A 27,148-nucleotide genomic window follows, 5' to 3' on the forward strand; every position below is an offset into this window, starting at 1 on the left:
TTGTATAAAATCTGGTAAAATAAATCTGCACTGGTACATTGTATTTTTTAATAAAACTAATGACCATTAACTTTTGACACGGAACCCTTCCTCTGCTCTTTACTATGCAGCTTATGATAAGCCATATTTTGCAACATTATGTACACTGCTGATGGAGACACTTCCAGACTTAGCAAATCCATGAGTATTCTGTAAATGTAAACAAATACTAAATACATAAAAGAGCTCACTTTAGGCCTGGAAATTATTAAATTTCAAAGAAACAATTAAGGAAAGGGATGTTGCTTTGAAATTTCTAAGCTTACAATTCATACAAGTGATGTCTGCATCATATTTACCACTGTGAAAAAATTCTCATAGGAAGCAGTATCTTTTAGACATTTGTCAATCACTGACTGTTAGGAAATCTTGTATGTGTTACCAACTTTCTACCTTCTTCAAGCAAAAAAACAAGTACCTACTAGAAAATCACTCATTTATCTGTTTACCACTGCATGCATTGTATATACACGTATTAGTGTTATTGTGCAGAAGGATTTTTTTTTTTTTTTTTTAAATGAAAACCCCAAACACGAGAGGTATTAGAACCTATAGTACTTAGTACTATAGGTTCTAATACCACTCATGTTTCGGATTTTTATAAAAAAAAAAAAGTTGAATGAATAAACGAGGAAGATGAAAAGTTGGTTCTGTCAGTTTGAAGTTGGACAGTAAATGGATGTTGGCTGGTGGCAGCACAATGTTCAGACTGTTTTGAAAGAGAGAGAGCGGGAATTATAGAGCCAATTCAGAAGAACAGTGCCCATGGAAGTATCTGTAGTAATAAATATGAAAGTTAACCTCAATATCCAAATAGGAGAAAATTTTTCAATTTCTGGGATAAAATCAGAAAAATTAAAATTACATTAAATTAAAAACACCACATTTAAATAAATAAATAACATAAAATACCTCGATATACTCAAACTTCCCGCACTTGAACCCTCCAAGCACCGGAACACGGCGACATCAGATAGCCCATGCACTAAAGGAGACTGAGCACATTTCTGTCAAAAATATCTGTAGAAAAGGCATACAGAAGAAACAGTATGTCTATGAGACAGAGTGGAGAGACTGTTTGAGATAAGTCATTAATTAATCTAACTGCCCTCTTCTGAATGAAATCTAGAAGCCTGAGAGGAGTTTTCAGGGCACCGCCCCAGATACGGGAACAATATTCCATGGTAGGGCAGATTTGCGATTTGTACAGAGTGAACAGCTGTTTTGAAGAAAAGTAACGCCGAGAGGGAAAGAGAAAACCAAGTTTTTTAGATGCAGAGGAAGCAATATTTGTAATGTGCTTGTGCCAAGAGAAATTAGAAGTCAGGGTAATCCCAAAAAGAAATATATCACCTTGCCTAGAAATTGGAGCAGAAGAATCCTTTTTGTGAGATATGACAGGACGTAGTTTTAGGACTGAAATCAACTAAGTTGTCTTTGCCTCACTGGAGAATTACCTGGAGATCAACATTTAAGGAATTGGTAGTGGATATTCTAGAAGTTGAAGCTGATTGAGCAGGGCAAGGTTTCTAAAACTGGAATGCAATGTGCTATTGTTGGCAAAACTATGGATAGGATTTCCGGTCAATGGAAGGTCATTAACATACAAGAGGGAAAGCGTGGGGGGAAAGAACTGAACCTTGGGGGACACCAGTATTAGTGGAAAAGTCAGATGACAGAGAGCCATTTATCATCACCTTCATTGACGGGTCAGAGAGAAAACTGAAAAACTGAATAAAGAATTACAAAAAAACAGTTGGAAAAACATAAGATGGAAGCTTGTTTAGGCCTTTATGCCAAACACGACTGAAAGCCTTTGAAATGTTAAGAGCAACTGCTTGTGTTTCACTGAACTTTTCTATTGAATTTGTCCATAAATGGGTAACATACGCAAGAATATCACCAGTGGATCGACACTGATGGAATCTATACTGGCAATCGTTAATGAGATGGAAGGATTCTAGGTAGTTTAAGAGTTGGCAGCTAATTGATTTCTCCAAAAGAAGAAGTAATTGCAATGGGACGATAATTGGATGGGAGGGATTTGTCACCCTTTTTAGGAACTGGCTGGATATGAGCAAATTTCCAAGCAGAAGGAAAAATACCTTTGGAATAAGAAAGTGAAAAAAGGCGGCAAAGAATAGGAGTAAGTTCAGGAGCACAGGTTTTGAGAACAAGTGGAGAAATACCATCAGGACCTGCAGCTTTCTTATCATCAAGATTCGTCAAAATCCTTCTGACATCCTTTTGACGGATGTCAGAAGGATTGTTTGTGACGGAAGACCACAGGAGGCACTGAATGGAGCGTGTTGGGAATGGTGGGAGGTGTTTTACCAAGATCATAAATACACGAGTGGAAGAAAAATGGGATGCTAACAGGTCAGCTTTATCTCTGGCTGAAGTGACAACAGAACCATCTGGTTTTGACAAAAGTGGGAGCATAGATGGGCAAAAGTTGTGGCCAACAGCTTTGGCAAGAGGCCAAAATGCTCAGCTACCATTATGGCAAGAAGCAAGTTTTCTACTCTTAGCCAGTTCAAAATCTAGTTTGGACTGATTAATAACTGCTTGTAAAGCAGTTATTAATGTTGCGAGCTTTGGTGTAGGCAGAAAATATAACTGAAGAATTGGAAACAAGCCAATTATGATATGCAATATTCTTTTCTTGAACAGCCTTAGCACATTTATTGGAAAACCAAGGTTTAGATAGAGGACAAGATTTTAAAGTGGAGTGTGGTATAACGGATTTCATTCCTACAAGAATAATTTCACTGACACCATCTGAGGAAACATTGACATCAGAAGTTTTGAAACAGTAATCTGTCTAAGGAAAAGAAATCTCGCAGGTCATCCCATTTTACAACACGAGGTTGGGAATAGCCATGAGATAAAGGCTCCATTGGAGAAGAGACAATCACCAAGTTGTGATCTGACGTGTCTAAATGACCACTCACTTCGACCGTGTACTTAGAAGGGTTGTTTGTGAGAAAAAGATCAAGGTTGTTAGCTGCATGGTTAGGATTGTCCGGTATTCTGGTAGGTAAATGAACAATCTGTGTGAGGTCATTAGTAATTGCAAAAGCCTCAGCATTTCGACTAGCTGTGTGTGTGACTAGAGGATGGAAGCCAGCTGGAGTTGTGAACATAAAAATCACCAAGGAAAATTGCATCACTGTTTGGAAAGTTGGAAAACTTTCCAAACAGTGATGCAATAAAACAACATTTTATTGAGATCTTTATTAAGATCTCAATAAAAACTCAATTTATACAATGTTCTCACTCATAAAAATCACATGTTGTTTGCCTGCTAAAGGGCAGGTATTTTATATATGATATATTAATTTATTACAAAATTTGGTCAATATACATTACAAAGTCCATATTTGTTTCATGAGAAATAAATTGTTATTTTGTATGATTAATACAAACCTCGGTACAATCCTTATTGATTAAAGTTTAATTTATTCACTTATCCTAAAAAAAATTTGCTGCTCAAAGAGAATCGCAATGATGGAAAACTAAGTGAAGAAAGCACTACTATTGTTATACTGAAAAGCAGATGCAATACCAATCTATAACAACTTGTGACTGGAAAATTTTCCAAGCTATGATATTTTAAAGCAGTTAACCAACTTCCATGTGATTGTGGAGCCAACAGAAGAGTCTTGGCTTGCAGATAAAATTTTTCAGTCTTTATTACTGAGAATAGCTTCAGAAAAAAGGGCCATTTTGATAATTGCAGATGACTACATTTTTTTTTTTTTTTTTTTAGGAGCATTAGCAACTAAGGCTATATTGCTCTGGGGATAGGTGGTGGTCATTTCCTGACCTTTCCGCATCCTCTGTATTTGGTGGTCACGGGCTCAAACTCCGGTCGAATCAAGAAGCGTGTGCTATGCATTGGTGCTCCTGCCCACCTGGCTACGGAGGTAGCGATCACTGTACAACATATTCTACTGAAACACCTTAGATGACGAACATGCCTTCTGATACTACCAGTTTTATGCAGCAAATAGGTAAAGGCATTATTTATAACCTCAAGGGAGCATATAAAGCATGCCTGATAAAGGCAGCTAATCCTCAAAATAGGAGGGATCAATTTGCAGCCAAAGTGGAATGTCTGGGATGCTATTCATAATGTTGTTATTTCTTGGGATGGTACTGCATCAAGTGTAATGATCAATGGCTTCACAAAGAGTGGCTTTAGTGAGTCACACTGAAAAACATGGTCCAGCAAATGAATGGGATGGGACCTTGAAGGTGCATATGGAGTTTGTTAAGAGAATTTTGGGAGTTCAAGGTGGATGATGGTGTTGCTACTACAACAATACCAACACCAGAAGAGCTCCTGACCACCAAACAAAATGAAGTCTTGTTGCCAGTAATGAAACTGAAAGTTAAAATAATATCTCTGCTTGATTTAAGAATATAAGACATAAAACATGAAAATGAAATTGGATTCTTTTGTTAAATTAATTTATTAAAGAGTTAACTGGTTTCATGTTTCCTTTAATATTAATACTGTCTTCCGCTTTTACCACTTTGATACTAATTATATGGCACCTCCGTAGCCAGGTGAGCAGGGGCAGCAGTGCGTAGCACATGCTTCTTGATTAGACTGGGGTTCGAGCCCATGAGCCACCAAATATGGAGGATGCGGAAAGGTCAGGGAATGACCACCGCATATCCCCAGAGCAATATGGCTTTAGTTGCTAATGCTCCTAAAAACTAAATAACAACTAATTATATATTTTCATTTCAACCATATTTTTTCTGTTCTCCTGGTTTCCTCTAATAAATAAAAGAAAATTTATACAAATTATTATCATTAGACAAAGCTTAAGTTAATATTAATAGATATGTACCATTGAAAATGGTCAAGTTTTGACATTTTTTGATGGACCTCATTATTACAAAACCCAAAAATTAAGTCCCTTACACTTTGTATTAATAATATTCTATTATAATAGTAATATTGTAGTATAGTGTCTATGGTACTGGTATTTTATTTAATCACAATAATCTGAGCACATAAGAATATTTTAATAAAACTTGCAATATTGGTTTTCACTCTGTTGAAAAAGCAGTCTGTGTTTAAAATATTATTCATTTGTTGGCACGCAAGGACATAAAAATTTTCAGTTTGTACTCTGTGATGGTCACACAGGGTTAGGGGAATTTACACAATAGAGAGCATATTACAGTGGCAAAAGAGATTCAAACACACAGTATGAGTAACTCTGTACTTGTTCACCTGAGCACTAGGCTACATTGTGTATGTGCGAGGACATGGAGCACATCAATGTTCTATTGTTAACTGAACATTGCATAACTAAATACCACGTGTTATTTGCAAATTCAATAAAAAATAGTTAAATTAGAGGGTGTAAATGCTGCAATTTGCAGCATTTGTTTCAGTTCTGCAAATTTCAGCATTTAGAGACTAGGCATCTGCAAGGTTATATGATTGAGGTATTTAAGGCTTTGAATGGATTGAATAAGCTCAGTGGTGATGGCATTCTTCATCTTGCTTCGACTAATACAAGGACATAAATTCAAAGTACTTTTTTCTTGTCAATGATTGGCCTGCATAAATGAAACTCCACTCTCATATTTACTTAGTGTAAATGTAAGTAACTGTTGGGGTGGGAAAGTAGCAAAGAGGTGGTGGGATTTAAAAAAAGAAAATTGTGCAAGGGACATATACATCATATTATATTCTTGTTTATAAACAGAAAAGTGAATGAATCATTAATGTGGAACAATTTTAAAACAGAAAAGGAGTAGAGGGAGGGATATGTCCATATTTAACCAACCAGAAGGAACAAGCGTTTTCAAAACATGGCTGGGCAAGAGGGATAAATGTTACCACAATATGCCTAGTCATGTTTTGAAAAAGCATGTTTTCGTTAATCACTAAAAAGGAATTATTTGAATGATTAACAGAACTAGGTAATTTTTTTGTTGTTTTTTTTAATGATTTTGTAATGAAAATATTCACATTGGATGATTTTTGCACTTCAACATTTATATCATGGCTCACTGAATTATTATTTTTTTCTGGTTTACAAGATAAAATTAAATATCAATTTTGTAATAGCAATAATTATTTATTTAATTTTTTAATCTAAGTGGCTGTGCAGACTGATTTTCACACAAAGATTAAAAGCTTTTACATGACTACTTATCATTTCCCATTGAACTTAATTAATGTTGGTTCAATTTAAGGTTTTAAATGGATTGAATAAATGATAAGAGTTAGCAAAAGCTTAAGATGCTGAAGTTAATGACAAGAAATATGCATTTAGTCAAAGCTTAATAAAGAGAGGGCACTCACCTCAATAATCCATTGTGGTTATATGAATCATAAAATAGAAGTGTGAGAAATCATTGGTTAAACTAAAAATGGTGTTTAAAAATCGCGATAAGAAAGCATGGTTTAAAAATAATTAATTAATTAATTAATTAAAATAATAAATTGAATAAACTTAATGATGATAGTATTCTAAATCTTTCTCAGACAAAACATACAAAAGTCATACTGAAAAAAGATGGCCACAGGATAAATGTCCAAACAATTTGTTTTTTGCAAGTAGTAATAATAATAATTTTGTTTTCTGTTCTAGAACACTTAAGTTCCATAAATATCAATAATGATATTCATAACTGTCACAGTTCAGTTTTAAAAAAATGTAAATAGAGCAAATTAATGAAATGTAAGGCAACAGGTAGTTTATCATTTTAATGCTAACATCAACAGGTATTGATGTTACCATTAAGGTGACAACATATAAGTTGCTTTTTTCACCTGTTGACAGGGGCATTCTCAGGGAATGTGGCACCTGGGTACCAATCGCAATTTGCCACCACCCTCAAAAATATGAAATACTGTAAAAATGATTTTTTTACAATATGGGCGTGATATTAACGTTATAAAATTTAAAGATATATATCTTTATCTACCATATCTTAACGCCACTCTACAAATGGTGAAAAATTATTTGGAGCGACTAAATCATACAGAAATGATCTGAATAAATGATTAATTTCTGTTGCCTTTCAGCAACATTTAAATTAATGTTGGCTCTATTTTTTTTTTTTTTTCGATTTGCAATGTGGCATCAATAAATGGAATAATAATAGTTTTAAAATGACTTACCTTTGGACCACTATGACAATACTATTCAAAATCACCATCATTAATACTATTCAAAATCACCATTATGCACTGACCTACAATTCAGCTTCGATATTCATTATCGAATAACTATAACGTATACAGTGGAAAATCTTAGCAGCATGTCACTTCAATTCAACAAGCAAAAACCACAATGAAGTAGCAACTCAATGACCAGCCATTGAGTTGCTACTTCATTGTGGTTTTTGATGCCAGCGCATGTTCTACACAGGTGGTAGAAGTCTCATTACTTAAAAAAAAATTTTTGTTTATACTCCAGCACAACTGGGATGTGTTAGGGTAACTAAGAATTGTTATGGTAACTTGCATGTATACCAATGCTAGAAGTATAGTAAAAAATTTGATGAATTTGAAGTGTTGGTCAAGACATCAAAGGTGGATATTGTTGGGATATCAGAGATATGGTGGTGTCACACAGATATTAGGAATGCAAAATTGGAATTCGGGGAGTACAATGTGTATAGAAAGGACATACAGACAGGAGAGGAAGGGAGGATCTGTTATGCTGTTGATTAAGAAAAACATAAAATCAAAAGAAGTGCATCCAGTTGATATAGATGAACAGTGCACTGTTGAGTCAGTTTGGTGTGATATAAGCACTGGAAAAGGAAAATTAAGAGTAGGAGTGTGTTACAGACCTAATGACTCAAATGAGTACAACGAACAATTGTACAGAGAAATAGAGTGGGAGAGTAAATCAGAATGTCTTATAATGGGGGATTTTAACTTCCCAGATATTGACTGGAACTTGTGGGTTGGTCACTATTAAGACTTGTGGATTTATTGGATGATAGTTTTCTGCAGCAGCATGTTCGAGAGGCAACCAGAGAGGGTAATAATCTTGATCTGGTTATCAGCAGTGATCATTTGTGTTTTAAGAATTTGCAGATAAAGGAACCACTAGGTGGCAGTGGCTTTAAGTAAATCCCACATCACAGTGTACTGATGTGGGATTTACTTAAAGATATAATTACCATCAGGGGTAGAGGAAAGGGTTTTTGCTTCCGTAAAGGTGACTACAGTGGTCTCAGACAGTTTTTGAATTCTGTACAGTGGGATCAACTGATGATGTTACCAACAGCATATTCTAAGTGGGAAGTATTCAAGGAATTAATCGTGGAAGCTACTATAAGTTTCATACCTATTAAGAAATATTTTTTAAGGTTTAGGCCTAAATGGTTGTCAAATGAACTAATGAAACTCGTGGCAGAGAAGAAAAATGCATGGGATGCATATAAATTATCAGGTGACACAGAAGCCTATGGCAGATATAAGCTTGTCTGTAATCAAGTCACAAAGGAGATTAGGCAAGCGAAGGCAAATTACGAGAAATCTTTCACAAAGGATGCTAAGAAAAACAGCAAATATTTCTTTACTTATATAAACTCTAAAAGAAAGGGGATGAATCTGATTGGTCCACTTGATATTGATGGTTCAACTGTTGATGATCCTGCTCAGATAGCAAACAAACTGAATGAGTATTTTGCATCTACATTTACACATGAGTTATTAAGGTTTGAAAATGCCAGAAGGTTATCAAAATGTAGCAGGGTGCTTAATGATTTTGCAATAACTGAGAGCAAAGTGGAGGAGAAATTGTTGAAGTTAAACATAAGAAAGGCACCTGGGGTGGATGGGCTCTATCCAGTTATATTAGAGGAGGCAGCAAAGGAAGTAAGCAAACCCTTAGCCATAACTATGAGAGCATCCTTGGACTCAGGAGAGGTTCCCACAGACTGGAGACGTGCAAATGTATCCCCAATTCACAAAGGGGGATCGAAGGGTGACATGAGTAATTACAGACCAGTTAGTTTAACTTCTGTTCTGGGTAAAATAATGGAGTCACTGGTTAAAGATGCATTGCAGGATCATCTAGACAAGACTGCAGCAATAATTCAGACACAGCATGGGTTTATTAAGGGAAAGTCTTGTCTGGCAAATTTGATTGGATATTATGATGTGGTTACAAAGAAACTGGATGCAAAAAATAATTTTGATATCATATACTTGGATTTCAGGAAAGCTTTTGACACTGTTGCACATGGAAATCTAAGGTACAAATGGGAGCAGAATGGTATTAAGGGTAAGTTGCTACAATGGATAAAAGGATGGTTGAGTGGGAGAAGACAGAGGGTGGTAATCAATGGGTGCTGCTCTTCATGGACTAATGTTATTATGGAGTCCCACAGAGTTCGGTGTTGGGTCCACTGTTGTTTTGTACATTTATCAATGTATTGATGAAGGTATATCAGGCTTAGTGTTGAAGTTTGCAGATGATACAAAGGTTGGCAGGGTTGTTAATGACAGTAATGGCAGTGTGCTACTGCAACAGGATCTAGAAAATTTGGGCAGATGGGCTGAGAAGTGGCAACTGAAGTTTAACATTGACAAATGCAAAGTATCGCATATGGGTAGAAGTAACCCCAAGGAGTAATTGTGCAGTCAGATATGACGCTTTCTGAGCAATGCAGACAGGCTGCCAAGACAGGTCATAGGGTTTTGCCAATGATATACAGGAATTTTGCTAGCAGGGAAAAGGAGGTGATTGTCCCTCAGTATAAGGCAATGGTGAGGCCACATCTTGAGTACTGCGTACAGGTCTGGAGACCTCATTTTAGGAATGATGTAGATTTGCTTGAGCTTGTACAGGGAAGGGCAACAAGATTGGTGAAGGGAATGAAAGGATCCTCTTACGAAGAGAGGCTTAAGTTCTGCAAACTGTACCGGCTGTAGACTAGGCACCTGTGAGGTGATCTGATTGAGGTGTATAAGGCCTTGAATGGGTTGAGCATGCTGAATTCTGATGGGATTCTTCCACTTGTTCAGATTACGAACCTAAGGGGACATAAATTCAAACAGGAAAGACAGATGTAGAATAGATGTGCGGAAATTTGCCTTTAGCCAGCGGGTGGTTAATTGCTACTTCCGTCTGTCGTTGTGGAAGTTGATAGGTTAAATAAATTTAAGGAGGAACTGGACAAACATTGAGGAAATTGTTGTTTAAATTTTTTTTATTTTTTTTATTATTATTTTTTATTTTATTATTTGGTGATGCTGCATAAGCTCATATACTTGCTTTCTTGCATCACATGTCACTAGTACTACTACTACTACAACCACCAGGTCAGTGGAGTTTACAATAAATCAATCAATACAAATGTTAATTGTCTTTAGCAGTCACGGCTTGAACCCCAATCCACTCAAACAGTGTGTGCTACTGCACTCGCACTCTTGACCACTTGGCTACGTCAGGCCTAGCTTGTCTTTCCCTGACCAAGAATGAACTCCTCCTTCAAATTCCATTCATAAATAAAATAAATGAATGTGTCCTGAACAATTTCCTAGAAAGGTACTGTGAACAGTGTTTCTGGAAAATTTTTGACCAAGAAAGTACAGCCATGTAAAAAAAGCTGGAGTCCACCTGTACTTAGTGCAAGTATTGAAGGGCTAATTTATATAGTAAATTTTAGAGTAGACAATGGTAACATGAACATATAAAAAAAATAACATGAGCAAGACCATATTTTTTGAGGTGGACTTTCATTGATTTGTTTTGAATAAAGGCAAGAAATAATTTAAAATTGTGTGCTTTGTAATACTTAAAATTTTATAAAAATATATTAAAAAACTTTTTTTTTTTAATTAGGACAAATAAGAACAATTGATATATATTTATAAAATTATACTGGATGAGTGTTTTAAATGAGAACTCATGATAATGTAAATAACTTGGAAGAAAAGAGCACAGAAAAGAGATGCAACATTAACAAGTAATATTCATTATTCTCTGACATTGCTTAATTTATCACACACACACACAAAAAAAAAAAAAAAAAGTTAAAAATGTTCACCATCCTGATCATAACATAACTGCAGCATGTTAGAGTTATGTTGGAAATGACTTTGGATATACTGCTTTTCAGTTCTACCAGAGTTCACAGATTACTGTTGGACAATGTCTGACAGAGCTTGTTATTGGGCTTTGGGTGACCAGCCTAAATCTCAAAAACATTTCCCGAGGGGCTCACATCTGGTGAGTATGGGCTTGGTTCAACCAGGGTCCTGAGTTGGATATTCTCTCTCTCTCTCTCCCTCCCTCCCTCCCTCCCCTCGGTATAGCATAAGCCTCAGGTTTCCTTGTACCATATGGCTAATAATAATAATAAACAAGCAAATCTTTCAGCATATCTGTACAAGTGTGTCTACAGGCTGATTTGTATGTTGGCAAGATGAAAAACCCTGTAGTCCAAATTGAAAAGGCCTTAGAAATTCCTCTAGTCTATGACAGGGCCCCAACTCAGACCTCTCCAAATGATTTGATAAGTAGCAAAACCACCATATTGCCATGGAGGAGTTTTTGATATAGCCTCCCAGAGGTCCAAATTCATGGCTACTGCTTTTAAGATATTCCATAATATCCATAGAGGCCATGTAGTGCTTTAAACTGTCAGTCTCTTTTGCTTTGAACAACTGTGTCCTGCTTCCTCTCCATCAAACTTAAAAATTCCATGATCACTCCCTGATAATGATTCTTTCACTGTTAGCCCTATGATAACATCTGTTCCATAGGTGATGATCAGGTTCAGAATGTTCTTTCCCCTAGTACCATCTCTGATACGCTGTTACTAATAATCATCTAGTTTATTTTAAAAAATTTTCCCCCATGGTGAATTTCCCTCCCTACTTGTTCTAATCAATAAGGAGCAAATTGAAATTATCCATAATAAGACAATCACACTTACTTGTCCATTCCACTTGTATGTAGAGGCTCTTATCATACTTTTCACAATCTTCTAGTCTGTAGCACTCCCAATTTTCATTTTCGTTGCTTCCAACTACCTCACACCACACATTCTATGCATGCAAAGTTCTGAACCTTATGCATGCCAGCATTCTGAATCATGCCCTGACTGTGTTCGATAAGAAGCATGATCCTCATCTTTCTGTCTTGGCTAACCTTCCTAAATACATACAAACATAGCAAAACTGATCTAACCCCATTTCTGGGTGACACCATGTTTCCATTAGTCCTAACATTATGTCAGCTTTACTTATCCTAACCAGTTCAAATTCACTTTATTGATGATACTCTCAACATTACTGTTGCCACAGTTAAGACTAAGAGTTCTTGTATAGTTTAATATCCTGGCACACCCCCCCCCCCCAAACTGAAGTTATTTAAACTCATTTCCCTAGCATTAACTTCCCTTTTATTTGAAAGATTGGAACATCTTCCAAATATTCGTTGAGATATGTGTTATTTTGACCCTTATAAGATAAATACAAGTTTATATTACCCTATCCGACTAGCAGCCTCCTTAATGATATTGACAAAGATCTGGCAGCACCTTTGTTCAGATGTATTCATTTTTACATAACAGATTCCTTCTTTACATACTAGGGCAGGTGAGAAGATTGTTCTAATCAATGAGCCTTGTGATAAAAATCCCCCCCCCCAAAAGTCTTGCAGAGTCCCTCAAGTCTTGAGTTAATCCACAAGGCTTCCAGCATGCAGTCCCTCCTATTTTATCTTAATCAGTTATGCAGAGTTAGTAAGGATTTCGGACTAAAGGTGAATATGGTTAAAACAAAATTAATGTTGAACAAGTATGCCACAGGAAGAGATATAATCACTGAAGGAGCAGTAACTGAAAAGGTGGATTCATATACTTATCTTGGACAAGTCATTAGCTGCAATAATGATAAATGGCTGGAAGTCAAGAGAAGAATAAATTTTGGATGGATAGCATTCAGGAAATATAGTCACATACTGAGGAGCAATATCCCAATATGTCTGAAACGTAAAATAATGAACCAATGTATACTCCCTACCATAGGAAGGTATAAATTCAAATAAGGGGGAAGATTACAGAGTAGACTGTAGGAAGTATGGAAGTGAAACTAGGACATTCATCAAAAGAATGGAAGAGATGCTGAACACCACGCAGCAAAGAATGGAACGAATTATATTAGGAATCACACTGTTGGATAAGAAGAGAACTTCAAGTAAAGGACATTCTTATCAAAACTAAAGAACTGAAAGGGAATTGGCCAGGACACATAGCTCGAAGACATGATGACAGGTGGACTAAGAAAATAACAGAATGGTACTCAAGAGGAGCTAAAAGAAAATCTGGAAGACAACAACGGAGGTGGATGGATGAAATTCAAGAGTTTGTGGGCAGTAAATAGATGGCCAGTGCACAAAACAGAAAGAACTGGAAAGTTGCTGAAGAGGCCTTCACCTTGCAGTGGATGAAGATGCTGATGTCAATGTTTACAAACAGCTAACTAAAATTTTTAAATGTCTAAACAATAAACATATTTAATGAAATGTTAGTTTAATTTTATGCTTCGTGTATAAATCATGAAACTCAGAAACAGAGTAGTCCATTGCTTATTATCAACAAGTTGCTAATTTTGTTTATAAAAAACCAATTAGACAATCCAATGACCTAACAAATTTCTCAATGTTGCTGGAGTACTAAAAATTTAAGGCTGAGGTGAAATCTCATCAACCCTTCACAATTAGCTCTGATGCATTGGTCAATATCTGCAAATCTGAGAACTAAATTTGTCCATTTCTGAAAATGGGAAGTTTGACTGTATTAAATAATAACAGAACTGGGGAAGATATAAATTCAGATAAGGAGAAGGATTACAGAGTACACTGTAGGAAGTATGAAGCCGACAAGCTTGTAGAAATTCAAAAGCCAGATGGAATCAGTATATAGAGAAGAGAAACACAGGGTTATAAAGAGTGTAGGTAATTTGTATCAACAAATTACCTACTCTCTTTACAAAGCAATAAAATCATTTAACATTCAGCAATATGTTATATATATATATATATATATATATATATATAATATATATATATAGCACCTTTATTGGAGCCTTGATCACTTGTAAACTAGATTAAAGCCCAGAAAACACACACAAATATAATCCAATTTTTGGATTATATTTGCATTGGATTATAATGGTCCACTAAAGTTGCTATAACATAGTGCTTAAAATAAATTATTTCATCATGGTGTAAAGAATTTTGGTAATTTGTATCAATCTTTACAGATAACTCTCACAAAGGAAACAACTCATTCAAAGTTCCAATTAAAATATTGTTTTGTTTTGTATTTTTTAATACCTTGTGCAACAATGGCCTGGCTTCCTCACACTGGATGACCAATAATAATACTAAACTTATGCTAAACTCTAATAATTATTAATTATGCAAATTATTAACCCAGCTTCACTTATGTTGGTTGGTTTTGTGTTTGATGGTGCACTGACAGCTGAGGCCATAATGTGCCATGACAACTACACTTACATTAAAACTTAAGTGTGAGGATATTATTTTGGTCCTGTTTGACAGAGATTCCTCTTTTTTTAATAGGATAAATGGGAGGGGGTGCATAACTTTTTTTCAGAAAGGCATTATAGGCCAACAGAGGATTTTAGGCTGGAGGAATAGAGGTTTGAATAATGAATGCAGATAAAGATGGCACATAGAAAAGTGGCAACAGGATAAACAAGACCTCAGGAATAAGAAATAAGGGTGATTAGATATTGTCAATTAAGAATGCAAATCATTACATGTGATGCTAAAATTTAAATACCTACGTGACAACTTGTTGGTCAATTATGATTCCACTTGTCACTGCCAGTTCATATACTTCCTGGTATTCTTTACTACTGAATTTAACAGATGGACTACAAGGGGTAACAGTATCTTGTGCACCTGTCATCACTTATACAGCACATATGTTTCATTAACAGTTTCTATACTTGATTTGCTGTAGCAAAAACATGATAAACATATAACCATAAGTCATCTCAAAATACTGGACCATTTTAATTTATTAATAATGAAACTAAAATTATCAATTCAGAAATAGGACTATCAAATAAATTTCAGATATTCAAATAAATATCAGATAAAATTAGATAACACAGATCAAAAAATATCAGAGATAATTTCAGACAAAAATAAATTTCAGATATTCAAATAAATTGACAAGACCCCATGAGCTGCTCTGGCAGCCTGTCTGCACTACTCAAAAAACTTCATATCTGACTACACAATTAAACCTAGGGCTTTCTCATTCTCCACTACCCAGAGTGTACTACCACACAGTTGGTATGTTTCTCTGGGGTTACTTCTACCCATATGCAGTACTTTGCCTTTGTCAATGTTAAACTACAGTTGAGACCTCTCAGCCCAACTTTTTTAGATCCTATTGCCAGGGGCGTTCCTAGGGTACGTGACACCCGGGAGCCAGTCACAATTTGGTGCCCCCCCTTTAAAATTTTCTTCATATGTGTATGTAAGTTTCAGGTTTTCAGGCACCCCTTGAACATTGGCGCCCGAGTGTAGTGCACTCCTTGCACCTTCGGGACGGCCCACCCCTACCTACTTCAGTAGAGTACTGTCATTATTATCATTAACACTGCCAACCTTCATACTGTCTGCAAACTTGGACATTAAGCCTGATACACTTTCATCAATGTCATTGATAAATACAGAAAACAACAATGGGCCCAACACCAAACTGACATTCATAATAACATTCATCCAAAAAGAGTAGCGTCCACTGATCACCACTCTGTCTTCTCCCACTCAACCATCCTTTGATCCATAGCAGCAACTTACCCTTAATGACATACTGCTCCAATCTGCACAGCAGTCTTCCATATGCAATAGTATCAAAAGCTTCCCTTATTTTTTGCATCCAGTTCTCCTTTGTTATCACATTGTAGTATCCAATCAAATTGGTTACACAAGACTTTCTCTTAACAAACCCATGCTCTATCTGAACTACAGGTATAACCAATCTTGTCTAGATAATCCTGGATTGCTTCATTAACCAGTGACTCCATTATTTTCCCTGGAACAAAAGTTAAACTAACATATCTGTAATTGCTTGTGTCACCCTTTAATACCCCTTTGTGAAATAGGGATACATTTGTACATCTCCAGGCTGTGGGGACCTCCCCTGAATCTAAGGATGCTCTTATAATTATGGCTAAGGGTTTCTTACTTCCTTTAATATAACTGGATAGATCCCATCCACCCCAGGTGCCTTTCTCATGTTTAGCTTTGCAATTTTTCCTCCACTTTGCTCTCAGTTATTACAAAATCATTTAGCTCCCTGTTAAAGTTGGATAAACCTCTGCCTCCACTACATAATTCCTAAGGTGTGAATATACAGTGGCGGACAAAAAAACTGCATCACTTGTGAATTTTGCAAATAATTTGTTTTGCACTGCATTGTGGGTTGCAGAAATGTTCGAAATGCATTTGTTAGATGGGATATATATCTCTGTGAATGAAATCCAATAAAAAGACTACACCTGATATACCTAATTGTCATAAATATCTTCCAAAGGGTAAAATGCGTAATTAATGGAAATATTAGAAATCATGCAAATGGCAATCATGACAACCAAACATACATTTTATTGCATTTACATGTACAAACTGAAATGACAAGTTAAAGTAATGGTATGATGTACTGTAAATCAGCAAAATAATTCCTCAATATTTTGTTGTTCCTCCTCAAGCTGCAATTACAGCCTTGCAACGATCTGGCATAGAGTTAATCAACTTCTGGATATACGGTTGCCCAATTTCGTGGTACCACACCCTTATAATGCTCTCCTGCAGCTGAATCTTACTTGTTGGCTTCTTCTGAGCAATTTTAGATTACATTATTTACCAGCAATTTTCAATAGGGCTGAAATCTGGCTTGTTGCCAGGCCAGTCCAACACTGTAATGCCAGCATTTTTGAGGTATGACTGCACCTTAAGGGAGAAAAACAAGGGAAAACATTGGTATAAGTATGTTTTAAGCCTTGTGAGACAAGAAGACAAACTATCATTAAATCTAAATAGCATAAAACTTACTAATTTTGCTGTTTGGCAAGGTGCTGAGTCTTATTGAAAAATGCAGTTTTGGACGTCTGTGTGGTGATCCTAATAATGGGTTTCAGGCGCTCCTTCAAGATAGCAGTGTAGGTTTCTGCAATCACCATTCCGTTAATAAACTTAATTCACCCCACCCCTTTGCTTGTTATGCATCCCCAGACCATCTGACTGGCAGGGAACTTTACAGTCGGTGTTATGCAATCAGGATGGTATGCCTCCGATTTTCGTCTTCTGACATATCGCTTCCCATCCAAGCCATGCAGGTTGAATTTCGATTCATCAGAAAAGATGGTGTCCCATTGCTCTTTTGTACATGACACATGCGTTTTAGCCCAAGCATGTCGCTTCTTCCTCATTTGTTGGGTCAAAAAAGGCTTCTTCTTGGGCCGATAGGCATGCAGACCACATTCGAAAGCCATCTTTGGTAATTTGTGCAACACTTGTTTCAACACTAGAGGCCATCTGAAAGTCCACTTTTAGATCAGCAGCACTAGCATGGCGATTATGAAGGCACAGCCATTTCAAATATCGATCTCAGGAAGGTCTAGACGGCAAAGGTAAAGAAAGTCTGCACAAGCAGCATGCAAAATTTCGATGAAATTTACTGGTAAAAGTACTTTGCCGTAACGGCATTTGTATTGTTGCTCGCTCAGTAAACATACAGTGGGTGTTATCAGTCAGGAGTAAAAATTGAATCCCATGGGAGATTGAAACCCTCCCGAAGTGGAGGGGGTAGCCTGACCTTTTTTCTTTAGAATTACTGGTGGACTAGTGGATAAACTGTTTATTAAGAAAAAAAAAAAGGCAAAGGAAGCCCACATGAGAAGCACAGCAAACTTTGAAACTACTTTACGAACATTTTTTACGATGCCAGAACTTCCAATATGACTCTGTTCATGATTCAATTAGTTAATTCAATTAGTGATTCTAAAGAAAAATGATCAGGTTACCCCCCTCCACTTTGGGAGGGTTTCAAGCTCCTGTGGGATTCAACTTTATTCCAGACTGATAACACCCACCGTCAGTTTACCGAGTGAGGAACAATACAAATGCCGTTACGGCAAAGTACTTTTACTGGTAAATTTCATCAAACTTTTGCATGCTTCTCATGCAGGCTTTCTTTACCTTAACCGTCTAGTCAATCTATTATGGCCTGATCCAGGTCTTCTCTTCACATCACCGGTTTCCTGCTTTAATTTCAGCACCTGGGATATTGTTGACTGGTGGCAGCCTATTTTATCAACGATAACACGCATAGAAAGCCTGTAGCACTATCTGACGCGATAATGCTATGGGCTTTCAAACTGTAATCAAACAATATCTTGTACGTTTCACTACAAATGTTACTTTTTTTTTAAGGTGATGAAGTTTTTTTGTCCGCTACTGTAGATGCAAAATACTCATTCAGTTTGTCAGCTACCTGAACAAGATAATCAACAGTACAACCATCGATATCAAGTCGACCAATCTGATTCATCCCCTTCCTTCTAGAGTTTACACAAGTAAAGTAAAGAAGTCTTTGCTGTTTTTCTTATCATCCTTTGAAAAAGATTTCTTGTAATCTGCATTCGCTTGCCTAAACTCCCTTGCAATTTGATTACAGACTAGTTTATATCCCATAGGTTTCCGTGTCACCTGCTAATTTATATGCATTCCGTGCATTTTTCTTCACTGTCATGAGTCTCATTAGTTCATCTGACATCCATTTAGGCCTAAATCTTGAACATTATTTCTTAGTTGGTGTGAAAGGCTTCAGTTTCCAAGATTAATTCCTTGAATGCTTCCCAATTAGAATTTGCTGTTGGTAACATCATCAGTTGGGCCCATTGTATAGAATTTAAAAACTGTCTGAGACCAGTGTAGTTACTTTTGCAAAACCAAAAACCCTTCCCTTTAAAGATAGTAGTTACATCTTTAAGTAAATCCCACATCATTTCACTGCCACCTAGTGGTTCCTTTATCTGCAGATTTTTAATGCATGAATAATCACTGCTGATAATCAGATTAAGAGTATTACTCCTTCTGGTTGCCCCTCGAACATGCTGCTGTAGAAAACAATAATCCAATAAATGCGCAAAAGTCTTGCTAGTGTGCGAGTGACCAACTCAAGTTCTAGTCAATATTTGGGAAGTAACCCCCCCCCCCCATTACAAGATATTCTGACTTTACTGTACCACTATTTCTCTGTACAGTTGTTTGTATTCATAAGAGTCATTAGGCCTATAACACATTAACTCTCATTTTTGCTTTCCCGATGCTTATGTCACACCAAACTGACTCAACATTGCACAGTCCACCCATGTCACCTGGATGCACTACCTTAGATTTTGTGTTTCTTAACTAATAGCATAACCCCTCCCTCCCTGGCTATCCTATCTATCCTTTCTGTGCACATTGCACTCTCCAAATTCCAATTCACATTACTTATATTTGTGTGATACAACGTCTGTCTCTGATATTAAGACAATATCCTCCTTTGATGTCTTGACCAGCACTTCAAATTCATCAAATTTATTTACTATACTCCTGGCATTGGTGTACATGTAAGTATACATGCACCTGTTCTTACTCTTAGTTACCCAAACACACAGCCCATGTATTTACTTGTTCCATGACGACTCCCAGCAGTTCTTGAAATCCCCAGCACCTTGTTTTTTAGGTTGCTGCTCATTCCAATAGAAACAGTGCAAGAATCACTTTCACCTCTGCCTGCAGTTAGTATTAATCTATTAGTCTGTGAATCCCCTTCCGCAAGCTAGCAGTTTCTAACCCACCTAACAGTGCCTCAATCAGGAAATATTCCTGCACCCTTTCTATTTAAGTGTATCCCATCACTGTAGAAGCACTTTCCTGTTAACATGCACATACCATGCTGAGAAAAATTCTACCCCATGAGCCTTGCACAATCTCTCCAGAAATTGAATGACCAGGCTCTCATCATATACTACTTGCTATCATGTCTGGGCAGAAATGTAAACAAACTCAAATTTAAACCTAACTCGCAACTTTTTTTCAACACTGATTCGTACTTGTTAAGTAAGTCTGCAGATCTCCTACTCTTAATGTCATTAGTGCCAATATTTACAATATCACCTTTTTTTGCCTTTACAAGATATCTGTTGTCAATTTTTTTTTTTTTTTTTTTTTGATTTGGTAGTTGTTGGCACATCGGCTTCTGTGGCCATATTGCACCTCCCAAGGTTTTTGCAGTACTTTGATCCAAGCCCGAGGCGGGAATCGAACCCGCGACCTTTGGGTTGCCGGGCAGGTACTTTACCCACTCAGCTAGCCCGGTCGGCCTCTGTTGTCAAACATCATCCACCTTTGCCCCTGGCAGATTGGTCCTATCCCACCTATCCTTTTTGCACAACATATTTCCCATTTCCCTGACAATCAAGTCACCGACAATAACTAGCTCTTGTGGGACCAGCCATTCTGCCTTGAAAATTGCACTATTCCCTGATGTAAAAGAGTGAGGTTGTTGTTATTATTATTTAATTTTTAGGAGCATTAGCAACTAAGGCCATATTGCTCCAGGAATATGCGGTGGTCATTTCCTGACCTTCCCGCATCCTCCGTATTTGGTGGTCATGGGCTCGAACCCCGGTCTGATCAAGAAGCGTGTGCTATGCACTGCTGCTCCTGCCCACCTGGCTATGGAGGCGCCTAAGAGTGAGGTCTGGTATTGAGTTTGGCAGCTGAGAGCTTGATGAGCGCACCCCCTCCACATTTTAATTCTTTCGAGGGCATCTACTCTACTCTCCAATGCTTCATTGGCACCCATCAGAATGCTGAGCTGCCACAATTTCTTCACATTCTCTGCACCTAGTACACAGAAAGACATCCTCCTTGGCTAGATCATGATCTTTTCCAGAAAGTCTGCAAACATTTCACAAGTTGCACAATTTTTTAGGCAGTGATGCATTGGAGACTTGCTCCCTTTGGTTGCTCTCCCCAAGCCACAGCACTCCCACTACTTTGTGCATGTATTTAAGTAGTATTAGGCTATATTACTTTTAATATACTACTGAAGGGCATGTGTAGTTGAAAACTGGCATTCAGTTTTTATGCCAGTGCACTATGTTGTGTTTCATTTTAAATTATTTTGTATTGTTTCATTGCAATGCAATCAGTGAACTCAGCTATTGCGTAGATATTTCAAAGGCATTTTACTGAGCTTGCCACAAGTTCACACTATCTTTTCCCTTTTATGATAGGATAGCCAGTTTCTCTCTCTCTCTCTCTCCCCCCCCCCCTATTCACCATACAGATAACTTTTTACAAGGAATAATGTAGGATTAAAGAATAATGATGATGATGTTAATTATATTAATGATATATGTGGTCCCAAACTGTCTTTCCACATAACATCTGAGCACTGGATTAACTATCGCTGCATGGGAATAAAATAAAATTGGACTTACCCAAAATGTCAGTTCATAGTAATCAGATACATTCTTTTAGCAATAAAATACAGTAACCTGTAACAATTTTCTGTTAATAAGCATTCAAATGCCCTCTTCCAAGTAGATCACCTAGCAGAAACCAACAAACTTGTTTAATAATTTATTTTAGAATCAAAATGTTAAGAATGAATGTTAAGTAATGTTATTAATCACCTTGCCATGCATTATATGAATACAAAATTTGGTTCAATATTCAAAACAGTTCATCAAACACTGTTTCAAATATAATGAAATTTACTTAATAACTGTTTATTTTTATTTAGTTCAAGTGTTCTGATTTAAACAATGGTCACCTCTTTATATAATGCTATGTGACCAATTACAGCTCTTTCTGAGAGAGAGAGAGAGAGAGAGAGAGAGAGAGAGAGAGAGAGAGAGAGAGAGAGTTTGTTTACAATACACTGCCCTATATTAAAAAAGGCCAGAAGGAAAATATGTTTTGATCATTGACCACTCTCCCAAGTTCCAAGTCATCAGCAATGATGTCCATGTGAAGTATCCACATTCTTAATTAATCTGATTTATGACTACTGTCTTCAATTTATCAGTTTAATAGTGCTAATTTTACTAGTTTATTATCCTATTAAGTTTTCATTTAATTATGTTCCTTCAATCTATATCTTCTTACAGCTTGGTCAAGTCAGACAGATCGTTAGCAACGTCTGGAAGAAATCACTTTCTTTTCACATATTTAAATTTACTATTTTTATTAATGTATTATTTTATTTATTTATTATTTATTTTTTTGGTTGGTGCAGCAAATGCCAGTGGCTACCTTGTACTATACTGCTAGTATACAGGGTGATTCACTACCAGTGCGACAAACTTGCAGGAGGTGTAGGGGGCACAAAGACGAATCGGAATCACATAGCATTGCAGGGTCCGAAATGCCTTCGTCATGCGGTAGAGGACGTTGAACGGGAGGCCGCGTGAACAGCGATCCCGCTGGAAGTCAGCATTTGCGAACCGTTTCTGTTGAAGAAACCAAGTAGCAAAAGTCCTCCAGAGTGGATAATCCGCAGGCTCCAATGATTGGACGCGTTGCAGATGGTATGAACTCATATGGTTTGTTGACAGTATCCTCCATACAGTGGATTGGGAAATACCCAATCGTTGGCCTATCGCTCGGACTGTCTTCTGCAAGACATAGGACATTCTCCTCATTGTCTGGTGTCCTCGTCGTTCGCTCTCAATTCATGGTACCTCTCGTGAAACAACCAGTCTCACGTAACCTTCTCATCATACGATTAAAATCATATGATGAGGAGCACGCCTGTGCGGAAAACATTCCTGGTACAAGCGCAGAGCGGCGCGCCCGTTACATTCCGCACCTCCATACGCGAAGTGCATGTCGGCCAGTTCAATGTTTGAATACTCGTCCATCCTACTGCCTCGGGAACCGGTTCACAAATGCTGACTTCCAGGGGGATCACTGTTCACGCGACCTCCCGTTCAACGTCCTCTACCACATGACGAAGGCATTTCGGACCCTGCAATGCTATGTGATTCCGATTCGTCTTTGTGCCCCCTACACCTCCTGCAAGTTTGTCGCACTGGTAGTGACTCACCCTGTATATATTAAAAATAATTTAAAGTCAAAGTTACAGTTAATGGAAAAATAAAAAATGAATAAGCAAGGTATGACAAATGCACCAAAATATGCAAAGCAGCAGTAAAGGATGCAAAAGTACAGGGTTATTAAAATTAAAGTATCCCTATGTAGAAGGGTCTGGAGCGAGTTCTAAGGCTTGTACTGAAGAGAAATTTGGACAACAGGTACAATAAAAAATGCACTCGCCATTTATTGGAAAAAAAAAATTAGTTACAAAATTTGTCACTATATGGCACTATGGCAATACAAATCACTTGAACAGTGCTACAATTGTTCAATGTCTTCTCCACTTTGGTCAACAAAAGTTTCCATTTGAAGAACAGCATTTTCTACAGCAAAACGTAACATGTGAACTGTAATAGCCAGCACATGACGTCTAATGTTGTCCTTCAGATCTGTCAGAGCTTGACATCCTTCCCGATACACCTGGTTCTTGAAAAAACCCCACAACCAGAATGATTGGTTGTGGGGTTTTTTCATGGAGTGAGGTCCGGTAATCGGACCTCATTGTTGCATGGAGTGAGGTCCGGTAATCGGGGTGGCCAAGATGTCTGGAAACAACAGCTGATGACCCGTTCGTCTATAAAGTGTTGCATTAGCAATCTTTGGACACAATGCTGGATGTAGGGTGGCACACCATCTTACATGAATATGGTATCTTGAAGGCACCCACATTGTTGCAGCTCTCGTATTGGAAAATTTGCCAACATTTCATAATATTGCTGTCCAGTGATGGAACAGGTGCGGGGTCCAGTCGGTGGTACCTGTTCAAAAAAATACAGCCCAATCATTAATGTGGCCGTAAATCCACACCACATTGTCACTTTTGGAGAATGCAACGGGACCTCTTGGATAACTCAAGGGTTTTCTGTTGCCCAAATGCCACAGTTGTGCATATTCACTTGTCCATTTAAGCAGAAGTGGATTTCATTACTCCAAAGGATGTTCCATGGCCAAGTGATATCCACTGTCATTCGTGCCAGAAACTGAAGTGCGTATGTGAAATGAATATCTGCATTACCATGCTTTAGCTGCTGTAGCATGTGCATCTTGTAAGGATGCCCACTTCATGAGAAACAGCTGGCACACTTGCACTACCACATGGAGATTGATTGGATAAATCCACAACAGCCATAGCCACATCTTCAACACACGAGGAGTCCACTTGTTTTCGACCTCTACCTGGTTGAACACCAAGATGTCCTGTTGCTTCAAATTTTGCAATCATTTTGCGGACAGCACAAACAGTCATAGGTCCACGCCTTATGCACTTTTGATGCCGGAATTCTCTGACAGCCGCAGCTCCACTGTTGCTGTTCTGATAGTACAGCTTCACTAATAGCATCTTTTCCTGCAACGTTGTTGCCATTGCTGCTCTAGCGCCGGCGAACATCTACTGCATGATTTTGAAGAGACTGCTTTGCTTTTATACAGTACAGTAGAGCTGAGTAGTGCTGTGGCAATAACTTACGATTATGCAAATAACTTATGTTATTTGCATAATCGTAACTAAGATAGTTACATGCCATACAGACAGTGACAAATTTTGTAACTAATTTTTTTTTCCAATAAATGGTGAGCGCATTCTTTATTGTACCTGTTTTCCAAATATCTCTTCAGTACGAGACTTAGAACTTGCTCCAGAGTCCTCCACATAGAGATACTTTAATTTTAACAACCCTGTATATAAACATGTAAGAATAGATAAGTCTGATAAAGTTTGCATTGCTGGAGGTGAAAATTACACAAAATACCAAGGACTAGAAGGGTAAGTATTGTAGAAAAAAGTAATGTATTTTTGAAAAAGGCAAAAGAATGTTAATATCCTACAAGTTATGATAAATTAAGAAAATTATGGGCTGAATTGCAAAGCCAATTTGGATGTGAAGGAACTGTAAAGTAAAATTATTAACATGACACAATTAAATCCAAATAAAGATGGTAAAGCTGTCATCAGATATGGGTAGGCAAATTTAGTTAGAGGTCGAATACAGGGAAGGCAAAAATGCAAAGTCTGATATCAGCAGAAGTAAATATTGATACATGGTTATTATTATTATTATTAGCCATATGGTGCAAGGAAGCCCGAGGCTTATGCTGCACCAGCCAAAAAAAAAAATTCCTGCATTACCCTGAGAGAGAGAGAGAGAGAGAGAGAGAGAGAGAGAGAAGTAGAAAGGAATCATCAAGAAAGCGAAGAATGATGATATCCAGCTCAGGACCCTGGGTTTGCCAAGCCCATACTCACCAGATGTGAGCCCCTGGGTAAATGTATTTCATCAGGGCACTATACCTGATGAAATACATTTGGAGGGAATGCCGGACAGACATTTGGAGGGAATGGTGTGATTTTTTTTTTTTTTTTTGGCTGATGCTGCATAAGCTCATACACATGCTTTCTTGCATCACATGCCACTACTACTACTACTACCTAACAGGAACTGCATTTCTATACTTGTCCATAACAGTAGAAGAAAAGTTAAATAAAGTCAAAAAGCAAATAGAAAAAATTAGCACATTCTTTTACAGTATTATTATTATTCGGTGCAAGGAAGTCTGAGGCTTTTACTGCACCAACCAAAAAAAAAAAAAATTCTGAATTACCCTGAGAGACAGAAAGAGAAGTAGAAGGGAATCACCAAGAGGGAGAGAAGGATGATATCCAGTTCAGGATCCTGGGCATGCCACGTCCATACTAAACAGATGTGAGCCTCTGGGGTTAAGGACAGTGTGTGTGTATATATCACATTAGCATTAGCATTAGTAGAGGCATATGATGCAAGAAAGCAAGCTTATTCAGCATCAGCCAAAAAAAAAAAAAAAAAACCCCACTCCCATTTCACCCCTCCGTTCGTTCGAAATACCTGTCCAGTTGAGCTTTAAATTTGTTTAGGCTATCAACTTCAACAAGTGATGGAAGTCGGTTCCACCAACCAACCACCCGCTGGCCAAAGGCAAATTTCCGCACATCTATCCGACATCTGTCCTTCCTCAATTTGAATTTATGCCCTCTGAGGTGATTATTCTGAGCAAGATGAAGAATCCCATTGGCATTGAGCATGCTCAAACCATTCAAAGCCTTATACACCTCTATCAGATCACCTCGCCGGTGCCTAGTCTCCAGACTCTGTAATTTGCAAAACTTAAGCCTTTCTTCGTAAGAGCAACCCTTTGTTCCATTTACTAATCTTGTTGCCCTTCTCTGTACCCGTTCCAGCAGCTCTACATCCTTCTTGAAATGAGGCCTCCAGACCTGTATACAGTACTCAAGATGTGGCCAAGAAACATTAAAGAAATAGTTTACATCAGAATACACGTAACAAAATTGTATCGGAACAAATTATGCAATTAAACGTACACGTTAAAAGTACGATGTACAAAATGCATACAGAAATGTAAACTCAAGAGACATCTTACTATTATTTTATTACTAACCATATAGCGCAAGGAAGCCTGAGGCTTATGCTGCACCGGCCAAAAAAAAAAAAAAATTCTGAGTTACCCTGAGAGAGAGAAAGTGTGTCAAGTAGAAGGGAATGACCAAGAAATAGAAGAATGATGATATAAAGCTCAGGACCCTCGGTGTGCCAAGCCCATACTCACCAGATATGAGACGCTGGGAGTACAATTTGTAATAGCTAAAAATATTGTTCATAGCAATAGTTACACTGCAACAGAAAATCATTCCACTTAACACAATGAAACAAAAATACTACAGGAAATTCGCCAGCCACATCAAGTTATTTATGATTTCAACCTTTGGATTTCTAAATACAGTAGTAACAACATAATTTTCTCTTACGTACTCAACAATAACTGCAACCTCCACTTCTGAATAAACCGCCAACAGATTCTGACAGTAACAAAACATCCGTCACAGGCGATAACGCTAAAGTCGGTTAACC

The 27,148-nt window shown here is 37.4% G+C and overlaps 1 protein-coding gene across 2 annotated transcripts; it reads right to left on the bottom strand.

The window, feature by feature from the left end:
- On the bottom strand, positions 1 to 27,148 carry LOC150090244 (mitotic-spindle organizing protein 2B-like). Of its 2 annotated transcripts, XM_090369032.1 has the most exons (3): positions 27,050 to 27,116; positions 14,861 to 15,033; positions 1 to 189 (listed from the first exon to the last, which is right to left on the bottom strand). In XM_090369032.1, the coding sequence occupies exons 2-3, from the start codon at positions 14,983 to 14,985 to the stop codon at positions 57 to 59; spliced, it is 258 nt and encodes an 85-aa protein (XP_090225158.1). In that variant the 5' UTR covers positions 14,986 to 15,033; positions 27,050 to 27,116; the 3' UTR covers positions 1 to 56. The 2 variants fall into 2 exon arrangements, 1 of the variants encoding a protein (XP_090225158.1); XR_016546702.1 differs by lacking the exon at positions 14,861 to 15,033 and having other exon boundaries at positions 27,050 to 27,148.

Source organism: Mastigoproctus giganteus, chromosome 2, assembly GCF_048544385.1.
Source record: "Mastigoproctus giganteus isolate SK-2022 chromosome 2, ASM4854438v1, whole genome shotgun sequence".
NCBI lineage: Eukaryota > Metazoa > Arthropoda > Arachnida > Uropygi > Thelyphonidae > Mastigoproctus > Mastigoproctus giganteus.